This window comes from Elephas maximus, chromosome 9 (assembly GCF_024166365.1).
Source record: "Elephas maximus indicus isolate mEleMax1 chromosome 9, mEleMax1 primary haplotype, whole genome shotgun sequence".
Lineage (NCBI taxonomy): Eukaryota > Metazoa > Chordata > Mammalia > Proboscidea > Elephantidae > Elephas > Elephas maximus.
Genome location: NC_064827.1, coordinates 110968938 through 110989194, shown reverse-complemented (window position 1 = coordinate 110989194; position 20257 = coordinate 110968938). Strand labels below are relative to the sequence as shown.

General features: G+C 42.0%; 1 protein-coding gene across 4 annotated transcripts in view; it reads left to right on the top strand.

Moving 5' to 3' along the window:
• Positions 1-20257, top strand: part of IPPK (inositol-pentakisphosphate 2-kinase) — a 79270-nt gene that overhangs the window by 21733 nt on the left and 37280 nt on the right. For 2 of the 4 annotated variants that reach the window (XM_049896116.1, XM_049896117.1), the window contains exons 4-6: positions 1125-1191; positions 3087-3208; positions 5957-6046. The exons of 1 other annotated variant lie outside the window; for it this stretch is intronic. In XM_049896116.1, coding sequence (XP_049752073.1) covers positions 1125-1191; positions 3087-3208; positions 5957-6046 — 279 coding nt within the window. The remainder of the gene's footprint in view (positions 1-1124; positions 1192-3086; positions 3209-5956; positions 6047-20257) is intronic. One more of the 4 variants, XM_049896119.1, reaches the window with a different exon arrangement.

The window sequence follows — 20257 nt, the reverse complement described above, 5'->3', positions numbered from 1 at the left end:
TAAGGCAAAGGTAACTCCTTAGGGCCTAGGGCAAAAATCTCCCAAGCCCTTTTTCCAAAGAACCACGGCAAAAGGCCACGTAAAGGAACTCATTTTAGTAGACGAGGTGTGAGCTCCTGGAGGAAGGGCTGCCACCTGGTGCCCAGGATAGCACATGCTGCCAACACTTGCTTGGTGTCTCTTTTAGATGTTAATTCATTTTGGGGGTAAGTAACAGGCATACGTACCATCGTACAGCCTTCAACAGCTGGTACAAAAGGGTGTTCAGTGGAAAGGGTGTTCCACTTTCCCACCCTCTCCTTCACTGGGTTGATTTATATCCGTTTTCTTCTTTTTCCCACACTCTTTTACACCTTGATTATTTCATTAGTGATACATCTTGGCAATCCTTAAAACCCTGTCTCAGGAAGTCTTAGGATGGAGCATTGGGATGGCATGGTGATGCTGGCTGTGCCACCGTTTGGGGGCATTTTGGAAATCAGAGTTCTGGTGCCTTGGAAACCCCAGAGAACAGGGATAGGGAAGCCAGAGATGGTGAGCAACATGGCTGAAATAAAAGCCTTTTATTATGGGGAATTGCAAAGCAGCAGCCAATTGGAGAGAAGTGCGTCTTCATCTGCCCTGCATGCACTGGATATTGCTCTCGGAGTCCTTGGCTGGTGGCTGCTGTGCCCAGACGTCTCACCCAGAGATTAGTCATTAGCAGCCCTTTGCCCAGCTGCTTCTCAGGGGAGAGGCTTAGAACACTCAGGCTGTATCAGTAGGTACTGGGGTAAAGAATGTTAGCACAGTCTCCCCACGGGTCAGCACAAGGCCAGGGAGCCCAAGCCCAGTGTCCTCAGAAGTTGATTTCTCTGGGCGTGTCCTCGGTGCCTCCCAGCGTCGTGGGGAGGACACATGAGTGGCTGTATGAAGAAGCAGTCTGTGTGGGAGAGACCACACCCACTAGGCTGGGTGCTGCTGGCCGCCTTCACATGGGCAGAGGCCTCACTGAGGAGAGCCCGTTGCTCTTAGTGTATGGAAATGTTAGCTTCTTTGCTTAACCTGGATATGACCTTTAAAATCATAAAGTGACTTTTATTCCCCAGATCCGCACACTGAGTATTCCATATTTGTTCTTACAGGAAGTTGTTCAGCTGCCTTTAGATTTTGTGAAACAGCTTTGTTTAAAGATACAGTCCGAAAGACCAGGTAAGGGTTTTGAAACTTATGAATTTGATAGTAATTTAAAACATTCTCCTTGGAAAGTGACATTATTACCCATATTAAGTAGATGCAGTTTTCATCAGTTCTGTTGCCACGAGAATGTTTTCCAGAGATGCATTTAATGCTTGAAACTTCATCATCAGGGTTAGAAGGCTAGGAAGCTCATGAATACAGTTCTGGGCATCAGATAACCAGATCAGAGCATAGAATATGTAACCAAAAATTACCTAATACAGTGTCATAGCAGTGCATTTGGGAGAGAAAGAGGGAGCTGAAGGAGTTGGGAGTGATGTAGGTAGCGGAAGGCAGGGTAAAAGGGTGGCCTGGAAGAGTCAAAGGAAGTTCCCATGATCAACCTGAGCCACAGCACATAGGCCTGGTTCTAGAGGTCAACAGGAGCCTGCCCCCAGAAGCTGGGCTCTAGGAGTGCCTGCTTATCCTCCTGGAGGAAACTGGGAAGACCTGTGAATCTCCTCGCTCTCCATCAGCAAATATATCCTTCCCATCACTGCCACATGTACCCTTCCCCATTGCCAGGTGTCCGCTTCCTGTGCACTTGCTGGTACGTGGAGTGTCAGGAACCAGGTCGGAGACTGAGGACCTAACATGCGAGCCTTGTTGAGGATAGAAATGCCTTCTCAAGAAAGCGCAACCGGCCAGTTGAGTTGTGCGAATGGCTAGTATAAAATTCCTTCCTGATTTGATCAAGTAAAAAGGGCGTCGACATCCTGGGAGCCTCAGATTGGAGGGAGGAGTGCAGAGCAGGGGATCCTTGTGGGAAAGGGCCCAGGAAGTGGGGGGAGGCCGCTGCCCACAGCCAAACCAGGACAATGTCTTGGCTCTGGTTTCCTCATCTGGATGAAGACGGGCTGTAGGTGTGCTTCTGGGCTCTGCCATCCTGCAGCAAGCACTCCCAGACACCGCCATTTTCTTCTGTTGTTGTCAGTTGCTATCAGGTCCACTCCAACTCACGGTGACCCCATGTGTGCAGGGTAGAACTGCGCCATAGAGCTCTCAAGTCTGCAGCCTTTCGAAGCAGATCGCCAGGCCTGTCCTCACAGGTGCCTCTTGGTGGGTTTGAACTGCCAACCTTTTGGCTAGTAGTCAGGCTACTTAATAGTGACAAGAGCAGCTGTAATAATGAATTGTAATGAGCCTTGCTGTGTGGAAAGGAGGACAGCCGACTTTTGTCTACAGTGCTGTTTCTAGCAGTCAGTGATGAAGGACTGTTGGTATCAAATATTTGGAAGGAACCTTGGTTTGAGGAGTGTAGAGACTTTTTCTGAATGCCTCGTTAGATTGGCATTCAGCCTCCTTCCTCTCCAGGCTTCCTGGGTTAAGGGAGTTGCAGGTTGGGGGCAGTCCCCAAGATGGCCCTCACTTCTGACAACCAATTGCAAGTTTAGGGATCCCTAAGACCACCATCAGGTTTAATAATCGGCTGGAAAGACTCACTAGAACTCACTGAAAGCCATTATACTCATGGGTACAGTCTACAACAGTGAAAAGACACAGATTAAGATCAGCCAAGGAAAAGATGCCTGGGGCGAGGTCCAGGAGAGGCCCCCATGGGGGGAGCTCCCGTTGTCCTCTCCCTGTGGAGCACTGACCCCTCTTACCCAGCAGGGATGCTCCTCAAGCCCCATCATGTGGATGTAGCTGCCTGCCCATGGGACCCACCTCAGCCTCTGGCCTAAAACCCAAGTGAATGAAACTGCTCCTGTCAGGCAGGGCACTACCAGGCCTTCCCATCTCCTGCCAGGAGCCGGGGGCAAGGCCCGCTCCTCTGTGTGCCAGGTTGATTCTTTACCACGAGTCTTCAAGTTTCTGACTTGTCCCTCCTGCACTGACCCTCAGGTGGTCCCTGCTCTTTTTTCCAGAATCTCGCTGTGACAAGGACCTGGACACTCTCAGTGGTTATGCTATGTGCCTTCCTAACTTGACCAGACTTCAGACCTACCACTTTGTGGAGCACCGACCGATTCTGTGTGTAGAGATTAAGGTGAACTTTGGTCAAGGGGGAAAAGATGTGGGTAAAAAGGGAGAAGGCAGGTCCCTGGTTACGAGTGAATTGTCTTGCAACAATCTATGCTTCATTAGCCTACTGCATGCTTTCCTCCAGAAGCCTGTTCTACAGACTCCCTGCTGGACCCAGTGGTCCCTTCTCAGCCCCATGCAACCCCCAGCTCTCAGAGACTCTGCCACTCCTTCTTCTTCCTGCCCCTGCCACCTGCATCCTGCGTGCTTTGTGCCTTTGCCAGCCAGAGTTCAAACAGGAGCCGCACCATCCCCAGGCCAGGCGAGCACTGACTGCTGAGCCCCAGGAGGAATCGGCCTGGGTGGTGCCCTCTGTGTTTTCCTCAAGGTTCAGCTCACTGGCTGCCCCTCCTGGCCCTCCCCTCTCTGCGTGCCTCCTTCTTGCTGGGCTCCCTTTGCCAGTGGGTGATGCCGCATGCTTTGTTCCAGAAGCTTAGTTTGTGAGTTGGGGTGTTAGACTGGGTGGCAGGTCCTTTGCTTATGTCCTGCTCAGGAGGGATTTCTCCAGAGGCGCAAAAATCTGTTTAATCCCTAGAAGCTCTAGTTCATCATGGCTGGGAGTCCTGAATCTGGGGTGACAAAGGGCATTTATATCTATTCTACTTGGGTGCAGTAGTGGGAGGGGACTTGGCAAAGTCTTAGCTTTCAGCTGTCCAAAGTCGAGGGTGGCTGCGCAAGTCTCCTCAGGAGGCCCCACCCAGATGTCCCAGGTCATTGCATGTCACCTCTCACACTTTTGTGGCACCCACATATGGGTCATCATTGGCCCTGAGCATTCACACTCATGATACTGCTGTGCAGACGGACGTTCTGCTTCCTCTCCCAGAGGGTGGATGTCAGTGTTAGCACCAAGACAGCCCTTGGCATAGTGCTCAGTTGTGTTTAATGGTAAGACCATAGCTTTTAAAAGGCAGTTTCATGACTTTTTGGGAGCGTAGCAACAATCAGATTGGCACCTTCCAGTTTCGGATATCCCTTGTCAGAGGGAACAATGGCCTACGTCTTAGAGCTCTGGGCAGAACTGCACTTGTCAGAGGCAATAGTGGGCTGCTTCTGGGAGCTGGAGCTCTAGAGCCTTTCAAGTTGCATTGTGTCATGGAGAGACAGAGCTGCTCTGTGTTGTACCTTCATCAAGCCAGCAGTACAGGCATATTTTCCCCCTGACTGACAGTTCTGACATGCAGCCTCTAGAGGCAGAGATGTTTGTATGATGCCATGAGGGAAGCATCATTTTCCACTGGGAGCTGAAAGTAAAACTTTGGGGGATGTTTGTACCTAACCCTTTTAACACTCCTCTTTGCATTTCTTTATCTCATAGTTTATTGTATGTATTTTGAAAGGTATGTGATTTCTACCTGTCTTAGTTAGCTAGTGCTGCTATAATGGAAATACCACAAGTGGGTAGCTTTAACAAACAGCAATTTATTTTCTCACAGATTAGGCGGCTAGAAGTCCGAATGCAAATGCAGAATAAAACCACAACCAAATCAAGAGATTCTGTCTCATGCCCATCAGACTGGCCAAAAATAAAAAGTCCGACCCTGCCCAAGGCTGGAGAGGAATTAGGGCACCAGCACTCTCCTTTTGTTTTGGGTAGGACTGTAAGTTGGTACAAGCCTTAGAGAGCAATTTGGCAATGTGTAGTAAAAACTGAGGCTTCCCTGAGACCTAGAAATTCCTCCTCCTAGTATGTGACGTGTGTAAGCACTATTTGTAATAGGGAAAAATGTCCATCAGCAGGAGAAACGGCTGAGAGAGTTGCCATACAAAGTTCTACAACACAACAGGGACAGTAAAGGCACCTGATCCTTATTTATCAACATGGATAAATCTCAAAAGCCTAAGGTTCAGTGAAAAAAGTCACAGAAGAATATGAACGGTGTGAACTCATTTATATAAAGGGTAAAATCCTACAAACACTGTGTATTAGTTTCTAAGCGCTGCTATAACAAGTGGGTGGCTTTAACAAAAAACATTTATTTTCTCACAGTTTACCAAAAAAACCAAACCAAACCAAACCTGTTGCCATCGAGTGGGTTCTGACTCCTAGCAACCCTATAGGACAGAGTAGAACTGCCCCATAGGGTTTCCAAGGAGCGCCTGGTGGATTCAAACTGCTGACTTTTTTGTTAGCAGCTGCAGCTCTTAAGCACTACGCCACCAGGATTTTCCTCTCACAGTTTAGGAGGCTAGAAGTCTGAACTTAGGGCACTGGCTCTAGGGGAAGGCTTTCTCTCTCTCTCTCTCTCTCGGCTCTGGGGGAAGGTCTTGTCTCTTTAGAACTTTTGCACCTGAGCAATCTTCATGTGGCTTGGCATCTTTCTTCCCCCATCTCTGCTTGATTGTTTAATGTCTTTTATGTCTCAGAAGAGGTTGATTTAAGACACACCTTAGATTGACATGGCCTAATTAACATAACAAAGACAACCCATTCCCAAACGTGATTATAAGCAGACCCATTGCTGTCAAGTCGATTCCGATTCATAGCAACTCTACAGAAGAGAGTAGAACTGCCTCATAGGATTTGCAAGAAGCAGCTGGGGGATTCAAACTGCCAACCTTTTGGTTAGAAGCCAGGCTCTTAACCACCGCGCCACCAGGGCTCCAACCACAGATACAGGGGTTAGGATTTACAACATGTATTTTTGAGAGACACAATTCAATCCACAACATTCCCTAAATAGTTTTCCTTCCTTATTTGTTTACTTTGCAGCCAAAATGTGGCTTTATTCCTTTCTCCAGCGATGTCACACAGGAGCTGAAGCGTAAGGTGTGCCGATACTGCATGCATCAGCACCTCAAGGTACGTGTGGAGAGCAGCCGGTCTGCAGGGCTTTGTTCAGGGCTCTTCTGTCTGTGTGAAGGGGCTGCTTGGTGGGGTACTGGGCTTGAGGAGTAAAGGAAAATGTAGGTATGTACTATTTAGTTTTTATTTCACAAGTAGTTCGTGTTCCTCTTTTTTAAAAAATTGAGATGTAATTCCTATACCATCAAATTTAACCTCTAAAAATGTACCCACCCATTGCTGTTGAGTCGATTCCCACTTGTAGTGACTCCACAGCATTTCCAGGGCTGTGAATCTCTATGGAAGCTGACTGCCACATCTGTCTTCTGTGGAGACACTGGTGGTTTCGAACTGCTGATCTTTTGGTTTAACGGTCTTACCACTTTAACCACTGCGCCACCAGGGCTCCTGTACATCTCCTTCTATTTTAGTATTTTTGTAAGATTGTGCAAACTTTGCCACTGTCTAATCCCAGACAATTTTCATCACTCCATAAAGAACCCCCATGCCCATTCACTGCCTCCTCCTGTCTGTGGTAATCACTAATCTGCTTTCTGTCTCTGTGGATTTGCCTATCTGGACATTTCATAAAAATGCAATCATACAATATGTGGTCCTCAGTGACTGGCTTCTTTCACTTAGCATGATGTTTTCAAGGTTCATCCACATTGTAGCATGTATTACCCCTTCATTTCTTTTTATGCTGAATAATACTCCATTGTATGGATATACCACATTTTGTTAATCCATTCATCCATTGGTGGACAGTTGAGTTCTTTCTACCTTTTGGCACTTGTAAATACTGCTGCTATGAACATTTGTGTGTAGGTTTTTGCATGGACATTTCACTTCTTTTAGAAGAATATGCAGACATAAATTCATTTCTCTTGAGTATATACCTGCAAATGGAACTGCTGGGTCATATGGTAACTCTAGCAATGGGTTTGGGTTTTTTTGGTTTTGTGGTAACTCATGTTTAACATCTTGAGGAATTACCAAACTGTTTTCCAAAGTGGTTATAGCATTTTATGTTCCCAGTAACAATTGATGAGGGTTCCAGTTTCTCTACATTCTTGCCAGAACTTCTTATTTTCCATTTTTAAATTATTACCACCCTTGTTGTTCCTGTTAGGTGCCGTTAACTTGGCTCTGACTCATAGCAACCCTAGGTACAACAGAATGAAGCACTGCCTGGTCCTGCACCATTCTCACAGTCATTGTTATGCTTGAGCCCATTGTTGCAGCTACTGTGTCAATCCATCTTACTGAGGGTGTTCCTCTTTTTCACTGACCCTCTACTTTACCAAGCATGGTGTCCTTCTCCAGGGACCGGTCCCTCCTGATAACATATCCAAAGTATGTGAGACTAAGTCTCGCCACCATAGCTTCTAACTAGCATTCTGGGTATGATTCTTCCAAGACAGATTTGTTCATTCTTCTGGCAGTCCCTGGTGTATTCAGTATTCTTCGCCAGCACCATAATTCAAAGGCATTGGTCTTCCTTATTCATTGTCTAGCTTTCACATGCACATGAGGCAAATGAAAATATCATGGCTTGGGCCAGGTGCACCTTAGTCCTCAAAATGACATCTTTGCATTTCAAAACTTGAAAGAGGTCTTTTGCAGCATATTTGCCCAGAACAACACATCGTTTAATTTCTTGACTGCTGCTTCCATGGGTGTGGATTATGGATCCAAGTAAAATGAAATCCCTGACAATTTCAACCTTCTCTCTGTTTATCATGATGGTGCTTATTAGTCTAGTTGTGAGGATTTTTGTTTTCTTTATGTTGAGGTGCAATCCATACTGAAGGCTGTAGTCTTTGATCTTCATCAGTAAGTGCTTCAGGTCCTCTTCATTTTCAACGAACAAGGTTGTGTCATCTGCGTATCGCAGGTTGTTAATGAGTCTTCCTCTAATCCTGATGCCGCCTTCTTCTTCATCTAGTCCTCTTGGTCTAAGTATAGGTTCCTCAGGAGTACAATTAAGTGTTCTGGAATTCCCATTCTTTGCAATGTTAATCATAATTTGTTATGATCCACACAGTTGAATGCCTTTGCATGGTCAGTGAGACATAGGTAAACATCTTTCTGGTATTCTTTGCATTCAGCCATGATCCATCTGACATCAGCAAGGATGTCCCTTATTCCACGTCCTCTTCTGAATCTGGATTGAATTCCTGGCAGCTCCCTGTCGATGTACTACTGTAACTGCTTTTGAATGATCTTTAGTAAAATTTTACTTTTGTATGGTATTAATAATATTGTTCAATAATTTCCACATTCTGTTCGATCACCTGTCTTTGAAATGGGTACAGATATGAATCTCTTCTAGTCAGTTGGGCAGGCAGCTGTCTTCCAGATTTCTTGGTGTAGATGAGTGAGCACATCCAGCAATGCCTCAGTTTGTTGAAATATCTCAGTTGGTATTCTGTCAATTCCTGGAGGCTTGTTTTTACCACTGTCTTCACTGCAGCTTGGATCTCTTCCTTCATTACCAGCAGTTCTTGATCATATGCTACCTCCTGAAATGGTTGGACATCGACCAATTCTTTTTGGTGCACTGACTCTGTGTATTCCTTCCATCTTCTTTTGATGGTTCCTGTGTCGTTCAATATTGTCCCTGTAGAATCCTTCAGTATTGCAACTGGAGGCTTGAATTTTTTCTTCAGTTCTTTCAGCTTGAGAAATGCCAAGCAGGTCCCTCCGTTTTGGTTTTCTATCTCCAGGTCTGTGTATATTTTATTATATTACTTTGTCTTCTATAGCTGCCCATTGAAATCTTTTACTTTATCATTTCTTCTGTTCGCTTTGGCTAGTCTACATTCAAGAGCAAGTTTCAGAATCTCTTTGAACATCCATTTTGGTCTTTTCTTTCTTTTCCTGTCTTTTTTAATGACCTCTTGGGCTGGTGGCCTATCGTGTGACCTGATTCGCCAGCTTCTGTAGCTGTGTGAGCCAGCAGCCTGTGGTCTGAACTGGCGGCTTGGCTTTGTCAGCCACTGCAGCCACGTGAGTCAGAAGAAGCCTACGCATGATGCATGAATTTGGGACTTGCAAGCCTCCACCACTGTGTGAGCCATTTCCTTTATATGGTTCGTGAGTTCTGTGAGTTGCAGCGAATTAGGGAACCCAAAGATGGGAGGAGGGAGAGCACTGAGGGGAAGAAGAGGGAGTAGCTGATGTTAGAGATGGAGTGGTACAGCAGCTTGGAAAAATTGGATATTTGAGACATCTTTAACTTCTTTTTTTTAACTTCTGCCTCATACAAACCAGCTTTGTGCTGATCCTTATAAAAGAAATTATTCATTTAGTTGATGTCAGAATGGTGGGTTTCACTGCAGCAGCCCAGACTCACTGGAATGTGTTTGTGATTTTGGATAAAAGGAGGTAAGCAGGAGAGTGAGAAACCTTTGGTTTGTAGATGGGATAAACAATACCCATGGATTGAAGCAGCTGTTTATGTTGCAATCAGTTTCCTACCCCAGGCAAAAGCTCTTCATGGGATTTAGGAGGGATGGATCTAACTCCTGAGGAATTGGCTAATGGGATGTATATGGAAATACAGAGTGATAAGGAAAGGGCCAGATATAACAGTTCCTTGGTTTCTGTTATCCATAATAGCTGGAGTGGCAGAGAGAAAGAATGTAGGCGCTGATTTTAGCACTGAACCAATCCCAGATCTGATCCGGTCAGAGCTATGACCGCTAGTCTCAAGGCCAACCTGGAAAGGAAGAATTGTGATAGAGCAACAGGAAGTTCCTCTGTGACCACTGGTAGAAGGTAGTCCAGGAGGAAAATGGGCAAAACCAAGAAACTCTACAAACCAGGAGGTATAGTACAAAGGAGTTGCTTCAATTTGTAGATTGGCATCGTCAGCTTCCAGAGGAACTGTTACGAAAATGGATTTTGAGAGCGACTAATTTAGGGGCAATGTCTTTAGTTTTGAATGCTGTAGCAGTGCAGAGATGGGCTGGATCTAGTCACGTTCCCTTTGCGCCATACCAGTTTGGGCTGCCAGTTATATTTCATCCGACCAAGGAACACACTTTATAGGGTGCAGAAATAAACCAAGAAACATCATATTCAATGGCCATACCATGTTGCATACCACCCTCAGAGTAATGGTTTGATAGAGAATTGGAATGGGCATTTGAAACATTGGTTACCTAACGGGGGGTAGATGAAGGCATGAAGGGCCGGCTCACACACCTTCACAAGTGTGCTCACACTCAATATGAAGGGACAAAGGGAGGATCAACACTGGACAGATTCCTGTGTTTCTCTGAGGGATCTGGGGAAGATGAAGTTGGGGAGGAGGATGCTCCTGCCACTGTATGGTTCTTCCCCATATCACCTAAAATTGCTTCTTTCCTGCCGGACGCTGCAATCCCAGGACCAGGGCTTTGCTCCATAATCCTAAGTGTCTGAGCTGTGATTCACCAATAGAGGCCTGCCAGAGATTCCAGACAGCATCTCTGTCTGCCACTGACACTTCAAGAACTACTGGATCAGCTGGATCATACGGCTCAAGAGGCAGAGCTGCTTGCCAGCAGCCTGAACCTGTTGCAGAGCCTTTTCTTGGTCTGGGCCCCACTCAAAACCAGCAGTTTTTCGAGTCACTTGATAAATAGGCTGGGCTGACACACCCAAATGAGGGATATGTTGCCTCCAAATCCAAAGAGGTCTACTAGGCATCATGCCTCCTTTTTAGTTGTGGGAGGGGCCAGATGCAATAATTTAGCCTTCACTTTAGAAGGAATATGTCAGCATTCCCCACACCACTGAACTGCTAGAAATTTCACTGAGGCGGAAGGCGCCTGAATTCCTTGTTGGATTAATTTTCCACTTTCTAGCATGCAAATGTTTTACCAGTGAGTCCAGAGTCATTGATACTTCTTCCTTACTAAGTTCATTGAGGATAATGTCATCAATGTATTAGACCAGTGTGATGTCTTGTGGAAGGGAGAGGCAGTCAGGGTCTCTGCAGACTAAATTATAACATAGGACTGGAAAGCTGATATACCTCTGAGAAAGGACAGTACAGGTGTATTGCTGGCCTTGCCAGCTGAAGGCAAACTGCTTCTAATGGTCCTTGGAAACAGGTGTGGAGAAAAAGCATTAGCCACATCAACAGCGCAATACCAGGTCACCAGGAGATGTAGTAATTTGCCCAAGCGATGAAACCACATCTGGAACAGCAACTGCGGTTGGAGTCACCACCTGGTTAAGCTTTTAGTAATCCACTGTCATTTTCCAAGGTCCATTTGTTTTTTGGCACAGGCTAAATAGTAGGTGAGTTGAACGGGGATGTGGTGGGAATCACCATTCCTGCCTCCTTCAAGCCCTTGGTGGTGGCAGTAATCTCTGCATTCCCTCCAGGAATGTGGTATTGCTTTTGGTTTACTATTTTCCTAGGCAGGGGCAGTTCAATGGCTTCCACTTGGCTTTTCCTACCATAATAGCCCTTACTCTATTTGTCAGGGATCGAATGTAGGGATTCTGCCAGTTGCCGAGTATATCTATGGCAATTATGCATTCTGGAAATGGGAAAGTCAATACAGGATAGGATCAGGGGCCCACTGGACCCACTATAAGCTGAAGCTGAGCTAAGACTCCATTAATAACCTGACCTCCGTATGCCCCCACTCTGACTGGTGGGCCACAGTGACGTTTTGGGTCTCCTGGGAGTAGTGTCATTTCAGAGCCAGTATCCAGTAATCCCTGAAAAGTCTGATTCTTTCTTTTTCCCCAATGAACAGCCACTCTGTAAAAGGCTGTAGATCTCTTTAGGTAAGGCTGGGAGAAAGATTTCCAGTATAAATTTTTGGTAGTGTAGTGGGGTCCTTTCTGAAGGGGACTGGCCTCTTCTTCCTTGAAGGGGTCATGAATCTGTAAACTGGCTCAAGTCTGGGAATTGATTGAGGGCCACGAGTCTCTATTCTGGTGATAAAAGTTAAACTGTCATTCACTTGACCTAGAATTCTTCCACTTGTACAGATCAAGTAAATATTTAATAGATTTCTGATCTGTTTCACACCTAGGGACACCATGACTAAAGAGTCAATGCCATAAGTCCATATAAATACTGCTTTGACTTTGCTATCCATTATGGTAACCACCCACCTTGTCTTTGTTGATTGAGTGCTGCCACATGACCTCTACCACCAGGGGTCCAATTAGCCCTATTGTAGTTAAGGTACCTTAATTCAGTTGGAGCAGCTCCCACTGTCAGATCTGACTTACATAAAATAGCAATCACAGCAGTCTTCAAGGATGCTGGGGCTCGTTTCACTAATTTTTTCCTTACCGTTGTGGTAAAAAATATGTCCTCTGGGCACTCCATGTGTGAATCTGTGGGTCTAACCTGATAAATCCACTCTAACATGCCAATTTCCCTAAGCCTTTAGATTCCTTCTACAGTACACCAAGGCAGGTTTGGTACTTCAGCTTGATTTAGTATAGGCCACCTCATAATCCATGCTTCAGCGACCCAGCCAAATAAACTCTTAGATCCTTTTTTCACCTCTTGAGCTAAAACATTGAATGAAGAATCTGTGCTTAGTGGGCCCATGTCAGTAAACTCAGAGTCACCCAACTTTATGTTCCTTGCACGATTATCCTACACTCATCTCTTTTGAGATATAAAAGAGAGAAGCAAGCAGAGAAACAGGGGGACCTCTTGCCACCAAGAAAGAAGAACCGGGAGCATGTTGGGGTCTCTGCACTGAGAAGCTCCTAGTCCAGGGAAGGATTAATGACAGGACCTTCCCCCAGAGCCAACAGACAGAGAAAGGCATCCCCTGGAGCTGGCGCCCTGGATTTGGACTTCTAGCCTACTAGACCGTGAGAGAATAAATTTGTGTTTGTAAGCCATCTACTTGTGGTATTCCTGTTATAGCAGCACTAGAAAACTAAGATTATAACCAAAGGTATAGGTTGTAATAGGATTTACAACACATGCTTTTGAGGGACACAATTCAGTCCATAACAGGAAGCATCTTTGGGTAGACTTGAACTTCCAACCTTTTTGTTAGCAACTGAGTATGTTAACCATTTTCACCACTGAGGGACTGCATATATTCTAGATATTAGACAACTCTTATAAGGTATATCACTTGCAAAAATTTTCTCCCATCTCTAACTTGTCTTTTTACCTTCATGATAGTATTCTTTAAAGTGCAACCATTTTTAATTGCGATGTTTTATCTATTTTTTCTTTGATTGCTGTGGTTTAGGTGTCATACCAAGAAACCGTTGTCACACCCAAGATCAGGAGATTTATGTCTATATTTTCTTCTAGGAATTTTATAGTTTTAGCTCTTACATTTAGGTCTTAGATCCATTTTTTGTTAATTTTTGTGTATGGTTTCAGGTATGAGTCCAGCTTCATTTTTTTGCACGTGGAGATTCAGTTGTCCCAGCCGAATTTGTTGAAGAGAATATTCTTTCCTCCATTGACTTGTATTGCCACTCTTTTTGAGAAGTTATTGACTTAAATGTGAGAGTTTATTTCTGGCGTCTTAATTTTATTCTGCTGGTCTATGTGTCTATTCTTATGCCAGTGCCATACAGTCTTGATAACTGTAGACTTGTAGTGTGTTTTGAAATTGGGAAATGTGAGTTCTCTGTTTTTCTTTTTCAAGAACGTTTTGGCTATTTTCAGTTCCTAGAATTTTAAGATCAATTTGTCAAATTCTCCAAAAAGGCAGCTGGGATTTTGATAAGAGAGTCTGTTGACTCTGGAGATCAGTTTGAGAAGTATTGCTATTTTAACAATATTAGTACTCTTATCCATGGAATCCATCCAAATGGAATATCTTTCTATTTATTTAGAGCTTGTTTAATTTCTTTCAGTGATGTTTTATGATTTTCAGTGTACAAGTCTTGTACTTCTTTTGTAAAACTTATTCCTAAGTATTTATTCATTTTTGGTGCTTTCGTAAATGGAATTGTTTTCTTAATTTCATTTTTGGTTTGCTGATAGCAAGTGTGTAGAAATACAATTAAGTTTTGTATTTTGATCGTACATTCTGAAAACTTGTTGAACTTTGGTTTTTAACTGTAATAGTTTTTGTATGTGTATGTGTGTTCTTAGGATTTTCTGTATACAAGATTATGTCATTTGCAAATATAGTTTAACATCTTCCTAACCTTGATGCCTTTTATCTCTCTCTTTCTCTTTTTTTTTGCACAGTTGCCCTGGCTAGAATCTCTAGTACAATGTTGAATAGTAGTAGGGAGAATAGACATTCTTGTCTTATTTCTGATCATAGGGGAAAGCTTTCAGTTTTTCATTATTAACTATGATCTTAGCTATGGGTTTTTCATAGATGTTTTTTGGTTGACAAAGCTCCGTTCTATTCCTAATTTGTTGAGTCTTTTTTTTTTTTTTTTAAATCACAAATGGGTGTTTGATTTTGTCAAATGTTTTTCCTGAATCTATTGAGATGATTACTTGTTTTATTTTTTACTTTATTCTTAATGTAGTATATTACATTGATTCATTTCTGTATGTTGAATCACCCTTGAATTCCGGGAATAAATTCCATTTGGTCATGGTATATAATCCTTTTAACATGCTGCAAGATTTGATTTGCTAATATTTTATTGAGGATTTTTGTATCTATGTTTGTAAGGGATATTGGCCTATAGTTTTCTTGTGATGTCTTTGTCTGACTTTGATATCAGGGTAATGTTGGCCTCATAGAACAATGTAGGAAGTGTTCTCTTCTATTTTTTGGAAGAGCTTGAGAAAGATTGATGCTAATTCCTCTTTAAACGTTTTGTAGAAATCGCTAGTGAGCCCCTGAGATTATTACTGTAAGAACTTGGAACTGAAGCTACTCCTGGAGGTCACTTTTCAGTCTGATAATAGATTGGCTAAACAATATCACCCGTGAGTAGGAGACCAAACGGTCAATATTTACCCAGAAGCAAAGATGAGAAGGCAAGGAAGGGAACAGAAGCTAGATAAATGGAAATAGAGCAAAATGAATGGAAATGATGAGAATGCTGACACATTGTGAAAAATTATAACCAACGTCACAGGACAATTTGTATAAAAATTGTTAAAGGGGAAGCTAGTTTGCTGTGTAAACTTTCACCTAAAACACAAAAAAATATTAAAAAAAAAAGAAAAAAGATCATCAGTGAAGTTATCTTGTCCTGGGCTTTTGTTGTTAAGAGGTTTTTGACTACTGATAAAATCCCCTTGCTTGTTAAAGGTCTTTTCTGATTCCCTATTTATTCCAGAATGTTTTCGGTATTTGTGCCTCTCCAGGAATTTGTCCATTTCATCTAATTTGTTGGCATACAATGGTTCATAGTATTCCTTTATAATTCTTTTATTTCTATAAGATTGGTAGTAAATCTTCTCTTTCATTTCTGATTTTTGTGATTTGAGTTCTTGGTCATTCTAGCTAATGGTTTGTCAATTTTGTTTGTCATTTAAACAAATTACTTTTAGTTTCATTGATTTTTCTTCTATATTGTTTTTTTTATATTTTATTTATTCCTGCTTCAATTTTTACTGTTTCCTTTCTTCTGTTTGCTTTGGGTTTACTTTGTTCTTTTTCTACCTTCTTAAGGTGAAATATTAGGTTATTGATTCAAGATCTTTTTTTCTTTTCGTATAGGTGTTTGCAATTATAAATTTCTCTCTGAGTACTGGTTTTGCTGCATCCTTTAAGTTTTGGTGTGTTGTATTTTTGTTTTCATTCGTTTCAAGATATTGTCTGATTTCCTTTTTTATTTCTTCTTTGATTTATTGATTAGGAGTGTGTTTAGTTCCCACGGGGAAACCTTGGTAGTATATTGATTAAGGGCTACAGCTGCTAACCAAAGCGTTGGCAGTTTGAATCCACCTGGTGCTCCTTGCAAACTCTATGGGGCAGTTCTACTCTGTCCTATAGGGTCGCTATGAGTCAGAATCAACTCGACGGCACCAGGTTTGGTTTTGGTTTTTGGTTAGTTCCCACATATTTGTGAATTCCCTACATTTCTTTCTGTTAGTCATTTCTAATTTGATTCCATTTTGATTAGAGAACATACTTTGCATGATTTCTATACTTTTAAATTTGTTGAGACTTTTTTATGGCCTAACATATGGTCTATGCTGGGGATTGTTCCATGTTTACTTGAGAAGTATGTGTTTTCTGCTCTTGTCAGGGCGAGTTGGTATATAGTGTTATTCAAGTCTTCTGTTTCCTTGTTGATCTTCTGTAGTTGCTCTATTATTAACATTCCAACCTAAATAATCTAGTTCAGAGTGATCCAGCCTCAGTTCAGTAGTATACAAAAGCTTTGCTCCAATGTAGCTTTGTTGCCTCCCCCCTACTTTGTGCTGTTATTGTCATCAAATTACTTTTTTATACATTGTATGTCTGTCAATACATTTGTAATTGACTTATGTTGTTGTTTTTATAATTAGACAGGAGGAAAAAAGCATTATAAAGAAGATATATTAATACCTTCTATCGTATGTATCTATGTAGTTACTTTTACCAGTGCTCTTTGTTTCTTCATGTGGATTCATGTTAATGTCTAATATCCTTTCATTTCAGCTTGAAGGATGCCCTTTAGTAGTTCTCGTAGGGCAGTTTTGCTTGTGATGAATTCTTTTAATTTTTGTGTATCTGGGAATGTCTTAATTTTGCTTTCATTTTCAAAGGGTAGTTTTGCTGGTTATAGAATTCTTGGTTGACAATCTTTTTCTTTCAACACTGGATATGTCATCCCATTTCCTTCTGGCCTTCATGTTTTTCTGATGAGAAATCAGCTGTTATGGAGGATCCCTTGTATATGATGAGTCCTTTTCTTGCTCCTTTCAAGATTCTGTCTTTCAATAGTTTGATTATGATGTGTCTAGGCATGGATCTCTTGATGTTTATCCTACTTGTTGTTTGTGGAGATTCTTGGATGTGTAGATTAATGTTTTTCATCCATTTTGGGAAGTTGCTGGCCATTATTTCATCAGATATTTTTCTGCCCCTTTTTTCTCTCCTCTCCTTCTGGGACTCTCATTATGTATATGTTCGTATGCTTGAGGGTATCCCACAGGTCTCTGAGACTCTGTTCATTTTTCTTCATTCGTTGTAATTTCTGTTCCTTAAAATAAAAAAAAATTTTTTTTAAGTCATTATTTTTTTTTAAGACTGGGTAATTTCAATTGGCCTGTATTGAGATTCACTAATTCTTTGATCTACCTGATCAGATCTGCTGTTAATCCTTTCTAGTTAATTTTTCATTTTAGTTATCATACTTTTCATCTTCAGAACTTGTTTTTTTTTATTACATACTATAATTTTATTAAAAAGAGAAATATAGGTAGACAAAAATTTTGAAGGAAATAGCATCATATAGGACTTCTATTTTTTTTTATAATTTCTCAACTGAAGAGAAAATTCAAGCCTCCAGTTACATTACTGAAGGATTCTATGGGCAAAAAATTGAAGGACACAGAAAACACCAAAAGAAGATAAAAGAAATACACAGAACCACTATACCAAAAGAATTGGTTGATGTTCAACTGTTTCAGGAGGTAGTGTATGATCAAGATCTACTGATACTGAAGGAAGAAGCTCAAGCTGCAGGGAAGGCATTGGTGAAAAACAAGTCTCCAGAAATTGATGGAATACCAATTGAGATACTTCAACAAATGGGTGCAATGGTGGCAGCACTTACTAGTCTTTGTCAGTTAATTTGGCAGACAGCTACTGGCTACCTGACTGAAGGAGATGCGTATGCATGTCCATTCCAAAGAAAAGTGATCAAACAGAATGTAGGAATTACCGAACATATCCATTAATATTGCATGCCAGTTTTGCTGAAGATAATTCAGAAATGACTGGAGCCTTACATTAGCAGTGAACTTTCAAAAGTTCAAGCCAGATTTTGCTTGATTATTGATAGGTGTGAGTTTATTGCTGTCATTTTGTAGTTTTTTTTTTGTATGTGTGTGGTGCTGACGTTTTCTTTGTTCCTCTTACTCTTCTGTGCTGAATTCCTTTTGTTTGTGTATTTTTGTTTTCATTTCTTTTGTTTTAGTAGATTTAGTGTTTAGTGAGACTTTGTTTTTCTTTATTTTGATGAGTAGGTTTGTTAACTTTCTTTGCATTTACCTTGAAATTTACTTCAAACTTATTAAGTTTGAGCTAGTCTTTTATTACTTGATAACGCCTTGACTTCCTTTCCATTTGAAAGTTCTACACCTACACTGTTTATTCCCTCTTTTATTCTCATGTTGTTGTCATTTACAGATTGATGCCTCTGGTTCCCTGTTTTAAGTTGTTTAGTTTTGTTTTTCCTTTAGAGTTCATCATCTAGGTTGGTATCTGGCTGATGCTATCTTATGTGCTAGATTCAGGTTGTTGTTGGTTCTTAAACTGAAGGACTCCCATTAATAATTCTTGTAAGTTTGATTTGGTTTCTACGTATTCCCTTAATTTCTTTTATCTGGAAATGTACTGGTTCTGCCATCATATTTGAGCAAGAGTTTTAAAGAATGTATTATTTTTTGTTGGCAGTCTTTTTCTTTCAAGATTTTAGATATGTCATCCCACTGTCTTCTTGCCTGCATGGTTTCTGCCGAGTAATCAGAGCTTAGTCTTATTGTTTCCCCTTTTGTATGTGACTTTTCATTTTTCTCGAGCTGCTCTCAGGATTCTCTCTTTGTCTTTGGTTTTAGTGAGTGTGATTATGATATGTCTTGGTGATTTTCTTTTGAGGTCTATCCTGTATGCGGTTCAGTGAACTTCTTGGATAGCTTTTTGTCTTTCATGATATTAGGAAAGTTTTCTGTCGGAAAATCTTCAATGATCCTCTCTGTGTTTTCCGTTTGCTCCCCCTGTTCTGGAACTCTGATTACGTGCAAATTTTTGCTTTTGATTGTAGCCCACTTAGTTCTCAGGGTTTCTTCATTTTTCTTCATTCTTTTCTCTGATTTTTCCTAATGGTATTGAAGGATTTGCCTTCAATTTTTCTGAAACTGTTTCAGATTTGCTCTTGAAACTTTCAATTGCACAGTCCATTTCTGAAATCTTGTTTATCTTTTGGATTTCTAACTGCTGTTTTTGTATGACTTTTAGTTGTTTATTTATTTTGACGTTTTTCCAGCATTATTTTCCTGACTTCTTCCATTGTTTTATCTGTATTTTCCATGACTTTGTCTATTTTTGTCTGCATTTTCCTTCATCTGTTGGAGAACCCTGAATATTAGAATTTTGAATTCCCTATCAGGTAGTTCCAGTGCCTTTTCTTCTACTGGAAGGTCATCTGGTGTTTTATTTTGGACACCTACTGGAACCATCCTGTTCTGTCTTTTTTTTTTTTTTTTTTAAATATGTTTTGATATTGTCTGCTGTTTTGGGGACATTCGGTAATTATTTTCTTAATTTATCGATTTAGATGTGTTTATTTCATCCCGCTTTTTTGTTTGGTTATGTCTGGGCAGGTGGGCTGGACGTTCTTTGTTGTTTGCTCATCTGTGGGGATGATACTCTCACCACCTTGTCCAGGTGGGCAGAGCCAGTCGCTCAGCTATGGTGCAGCAGGGCAAGTCCAGTAGAGGGGGGAGGGGCAGGGCTGGGTTGTTTGTGGCACATACTGGGGCCGACAGGTTGGGGCTGGGGGGCGGTGCAGGGAAGGCTCTGGTAGTCTGTGCTTGTGCTGCTTGGGGGTGTGGGGGAAAGGAAAAGAAAGGGGGGAAGACAGAGAAGAAATCAACAGTTAAATAAAACAACAAAAATGTGGGGGCACCGGCCATTAGGGATGGGGCAGAATTGGGGTGGCGGTGAGCTGATGTCTCTCTCACTGGGTGGCATGGCAGAGCCCGTCAGGAAGGGCCAGAGGCGGTGCAGAGCCTAAGTGGGAGGGAGAAGGAAAAGATAAATAGAAAATATGGCGCTGAGGGAGCTGGCCTGTGTGGGTGGCACAGACCCAGAGTGGCTGTGTGCCAGAGTGAAGCTAGATTGAAGAGCACATGGAACAAGGGATGTATTGCTGATGTCAGATGAATCTTGGCCAGAAGCAGAGAATACCAGAAAGATGATTACCTGTGTTTTATCAACTACACAGTCATTTACTGCGGAGATTATAACAAATTATGGATAATATTATGAAGAATGGGAATTCTGTAACAATTGTGCTCATGCAGAACCTGTACATGAATCAAGATGCAATCGTTTGAACAGAACAAGGGGAAACTACATGGTTTAAAATTGGAAAAGA